Below are 4,913 nucleotides of genomic sequence, written 5' to 3' on the forward strand. Positions count from 1 at the left end.
GGCTCCAGCAGGGAGGCCCCCAGACTCACCACCTGCTGCCCTCTATAACTGGCCGCCGTCCCACTTCAGAGTGACCCTGGGCCCAGACCGACTGGTGCCGGACACTTGCGAGAGCATGTCCCATGTGGTGGAGCCGCTCCCGGCCCCAACGCTTCCTCCCGCGGCAGGTCTGCTGGGCCCAAGGTTTTGATGCTGATTTCAGTAGGATGGGAGCAGAGGCCCGGGATTGTTGAGGGCCCCAGGGGGCGCTGGACTGGGCGAGGCAGGCACCTGCGGAAGCAGTAATCCCCACAGACCCCGAGCCCCAGGAACAGCCTGGCTCTGGTCCCCTCCCCTGGCACTCTCCTGGTCTCCTCCCCAGGCTTAAAGCTTCCCTGGGAGGACTGTGAGGATGCAGGGCAGGATGGAGCCCTAGTAGAGGGGGATGGGGGTGGGGGGTGTTGGGGACGGCGTCCTCCCACCCTACCCGGGGCCTCCTATTCCATATCACCCAGCCAGACATCTAATGTGCACTTGGTTAGTGGGCTGGGTGGGGTGCAGAGGGAGAGGGAGAAGCAGACTCCCCTCTGAGCAGGAAGCCCGATGCGGGGCTCGATCCCAGGACCTGAAGATCATGACCTGAGCGGAAGGCAGATGCTTACCCAACTGAGCCACCCAGACGCCCCTGACATAGCCGGGTTTTAAACTACTGGAAGCCCCTGGTTATCTGATAATCACAAGCATTTTGTTGACAACTGACTTTTGGGTACTACTGAGCCTCAAAAGCCACAAGGAGGAAAGAGTATGGTAAAATTTGTGGGAGAAAGCTTTTTAACTGGTAAGAGGGTGTGAGGGGTCAGGGCAGGGAGTGTGACCAAGTCCCTGGAGGGGCAGACAACTCCCACCCGAGCTCTGAGCTCTGTGTGTTATTGAACTGGGGCCCCCACCCATCTGGCCTCCAGATGTGTGAACCAGAGGTGTGAACCCTGGCTGCCCACAGCCCCCCCTCCCCTAACCAGTTAATCTCTGCTCACCTTTCCGGGAGTGGTCAGTGGGTCCGGGCTGCCTTTGACTCCTCCTTCCCTCTCCTGCACAGGTGTCTGAAGGGAGCCCCCTGGTCGGCTTCCAAGCTAGCAGCTAGCTGCTGCAGGGCGTCATGACCTGGGGTCCCCGCTGGGGGCCTGGCCTCTGGGAAGTCTACACACCTGTGCATCCTTTCATTTCCTGGATCAGAGAGAAGGTCTCTAATGCCACTTTTGAGGCCCTGGCCAAGAAGCGCCCTTGGGCCTGGCCCGGGACCAGACAGAGGAGGCACTGAGGCTCTTTAGCCTGTGAGGTCCTGGGTGTGAACCCCGATTCAGCTACTTACCTGCTGCTGTGACCATAGCCCAGCCACCTCCCCTCTCTGAATCGGCTTCCTCTTTGAGTAATGGCGAGGTATTCAATCATTCATTCATCCAACGCTGTTCCCAGGGCTTCCAATGTGCCAGGCAACCAGAACACAAGATCAGCGTGGCCCCTGGGCTCATGCAACAGGCCGGCTGTCTAGGGAAGGGGAGGCAAGCATCAGCCCGAGTCATGACAGTAATAAATGTGCAAATACAAACCATGGTGAGCGCTAAGAGGGACGTGTTAACAGAAGCTATGACCTACTCCGGGCAGCCGGGGAGTGACTTATTTGAACATTTTCCTGGCAGAGCTGTGGATTCTGGCTCACTCTTCTTCCGACGGCTTGTGGGCCTGTCTCCCCCCTTCACATTAAAGAGCCGTGGTTTGGACTAAGGGTTTTTTTGGGTCCCTCCCAAGTTTGTTTAATAAACATTTTGGGGGGGCATCCCCCTGACCTGACGCAGGCAGCTGCTGGGCCCCAGCTGGGGACTCTCCAGAACCCGGGCGGTCTGACTCGAGGCCTTCGCGCGCGAACCTCCGACTGGCGGTGGTGGGTCACCTGCGCCCCGCGGGCTCCCCCTCCGCGCGCCCCCGCCGCCGTCCTCCGGGTAGCGCCACAGCGCCATCTCGTGGCGGAGGGCGTCTGCATCACTTGGCTTCCGGCCGGCCTGAGTCAGGGAGCGCCTCCGCGCTTCGGGGCGGGCGGGGCCGAGGCCGAGCGGACACACACTCCCCGCGGGTGTGACCGGATCGGGCAGCGCGGCGAGATTCCACACAACAGGCCCCCGCTCCGGCCCCCGGCTTCTCCGGAGAGGGGCAGGGCTGCGGAGCCCCGCCCTCCAAAGCCCCGCCCCCACCCGCCGCCGCCGGCTGCGCCTGCGCACTGCCGCGCACACGCACTTGCCTCAGCGAAGCTCGCGTCCCAAGAAACATGTCCCACGCGCCACGCCGTCGGTTTCCAGGGAAACCCGGCGCCTCTTAGCAACCCCGCGCGCAGCCGGGGTCGTTTCCGGGCGCCCCCAGCCTAGCCATGGCGGCCGCGGGTCCCAGCGTCTTCCTACTCATGGTCAACGGGCAGGTGGAGAGCGCCCAGGTGAGCGGCCGTGGACCTCGCCCGCCCTGCCCTCAGTCTCCCCGGGGACCCATCCCGCGACCTCCGGGGCTGCTGCGTGGTTCCTCCGAGCCTCTGTGTCCCTCGGTTAGGCGGGGGAGGGGAACCAGCATTTGAGAGGCTTGCCTGCGAAGCCTCAGCCCCAGGATGCGCGGGTGGAAACAGGCCTCGAGAGGTTGAGCTCGTGCCGAGGACACGCTCGGCCAAGCCCGTGAGCCCGGGTTCGGATTGTGTCCAGTTGGTTGAGTCACGGGCAGGAGCCTAACGCGGGTGTAGGGAGGAGCCGAGACTCGACCGGGACGGGGGGCCTCGGTCCTCAAGTGCTCTGCACTCCGAACCCTCACATCCTTGAATTTGGGCTAGAACGGAGGTGATCTGGTGAATCTGATCCAACGATGGTGGTGGTGGAAAGATCCAGGGAGGGTCTGTCCAGTCTGACAGAAGGGGGCGCTACTCTCCATCTCGTACACTTTATAAGAACCATTTGTCATATTTATATATATACATAGGTATGTTCACCATGAATTCGCTGTGTGCCAGACGTGGCGCCCAGCACTGATCATTCAGCCCTCACAACAACCCTGTGAAGTGGGTATTACTAGCATCCCCATTTTACAGATGGGAACACTTCCCCAAAGGGAGTGGCAAAGCTGAGATTTGAACCCAGGTCTGCCTGCCGCCAAAACTTTGCTGCATTACCCTTCCAGGCTGTTGGAAGATGGTGTTTATTATTATTATTGTGAGGATTCAGTGAGATGGTTTGGGTAAAGCTCTGGGTCTCGCTTGCCTTCCTGTTTCATCGGGATTATATCCCCATACTCCCACCCTGTCCACCTGCCGCTTGGCCCAGTGTCCTCGACTGCCTTCCCCTCTCCTGTGCCATTAGGGGCCCTTGGCTGGGCTGGATCACGTCTCTCTGCATTGTCAGCACCCATGCCAGCCCCGCTGTGCCTCCCACTGAGTTCTGGTTTCCTCCCTCTCTCCAGGCCTTGAGCTCCAGCCCTGTGTAGGCTTTATGTCCTGAGAGCATCCTTTCACTTTGGCACCATTCCCTTGGATCTCCTCTGTGCCCACCCTTGTGCCAGGCACTGGGGACCCAAAACGTCATCACATTTGTTCCCTGTACACAGTCAAATGGGGTTGACAGAGATGAACAAGCCATCAAAGCTTTGATGGAGAGAAGGACCAGCGGCTGACAGAGCCAGGATGGGGGTTGCGGCGGGGGCGGGGTGGGGGTGCTTAAAACATCCTGGAAATTAGGGCAGGCTCCCTGGAAGGTAAGTTTTGAAGGACATATAGGAGTTTGCCAGATGGCGGAATGGGAAGGGCATGCCAGACAGAAGCCAGAGCCTGGGCAAAGGCTCAAGGGTGGTAGCAGCCTGGGACTCTGCCTTGGCCTCCCACATTTCGGGGCCCAGCCCCTCTGCTGCACCCCATGTCCTCATCCCTGGCTGTTTCTTAGACCTCATCCCAGGTGCCCAGTGTTTAGAATTCCTATCGGTTGCCCTTACCTCGCCAACGCGTTGGCCTCACCACGGGTCCCCGTGAACAGAAGTTGTGTGTGCTTCTTCCCACAGTTTCCGGAGTATGATGATCTCTACTGCAAGTACTGCTTTGTGTATGGCCAGGACTGGGCCCCCACGGCGGTAAGCTGGGCTCTTGGGCCTCCCTTACTCACAGCCTCCATGACTGATGGGGGTTCTGAAGTGTCCACCATACCCCTTCCCCTCCCAGTACAGAACCCATGGAGAGGTAGACACTGAGTTCAGGGGGTTCCAAGCATGACTTTGTTCCTGGTAAAGCCGGAGTGGGGAATGCAGCCCCGATCAAAGCCGCGCTCGCTCACATTCCCTGCCCCGGGAACTTGCACATGGCAGCAGAGAGGAGTGCATGGGCAGCCTGGAAGTAGCCGGGCCCTCTGTCCCTCCCCTAGCCCGTGGGGCGGACTCTGGGGAATCAGAAGGCAGAATAGAAGCTCTCCTTGCAAGACTTGCCTCAGAGTGATCTGTCTCCACCAGACAGCCAGACGAGAGTCCCAGTCTTCGTGGAGTGCACATCCCTGTGGGGCGAGACAGACAATAAGTACTAATGTTCCAATGTGTTCTAGTAAAAAGTGCCGAGGAGAAAGTAGAGTCAGGAAGGGAGGTGTGGAGGATAGAGAGAAGCTGGAATCTAGGTAAGGGGGCCAGGGAAGGCCTCCCTGAGAAGGTAACTTTGGGTCAAGAGCTGAAGGAAGTGAGGGAAAGAGCCGAGTGGAAGTCTGTGGAAAGAGCTTTGCAGGCAGAAGGAGGAGAGGTGCACGGGCCCTGAGGCGGGAGTGTTCCAGGTGGGCTTGAGGAGCAGCCGGGAGGCCGGTGTGGCCAGTGAAGAGCGTGAGCTGGTAGGAGCGTGGCTGGGGCTGAAGCTGGGGCGGGGGGGGGGGGGGGGGGGGGGG

At 60.1% G+C, this 4,913-nt stretch overlaps 1 protein-coding gene across 3 annotated transcripts in view; it reads left to right on the plus strand.

The window, feature by feature from the left end:
- Positions 1–2,277: 2,277 nt before the first annotated feature.
- Positions 2,278–4,913, plus strand: part of B9D1 (B9 domain containing 1) — a 13,995-nt gene continuing 11,359 nt past the window's right edge. For all 3 annotated transcript variants that reach the window (XM_032432044.1, XM_032432045.1, XM_032432046.1), the window contains exons 1-2: positions 2,278–2,461; positions 4,057–4,125. In XM_032432044.1, coding sequence (XP_032287935.1) covers positions 2,399–2,461; positions 4,057–4,125 — 132 coding nt within the window. In that variant the 5' untranslated portion in view covers positions 2,278–2,398. The remainder of the gene's footprint in view (positions 2,462–4,056; positions 4,126–4,913) is intronic.

Source organism: Phoca vitulina, unplaced genomic scaffold (genome assembly GCF_004348235.1).
Source record: "Phoca vitulina isolate PV1807 unplaced genomic scaffold, GSC_HSeal_1.0 scaffold47, whole genome shotgun sequence".
Classification (NCBI taxonomy): domain Eukaryota; kingdom Metazoa; phylum Chordata; class Mammalia; order Carnivora; family Phocidae; genus Phoca; species Phoca vitulina.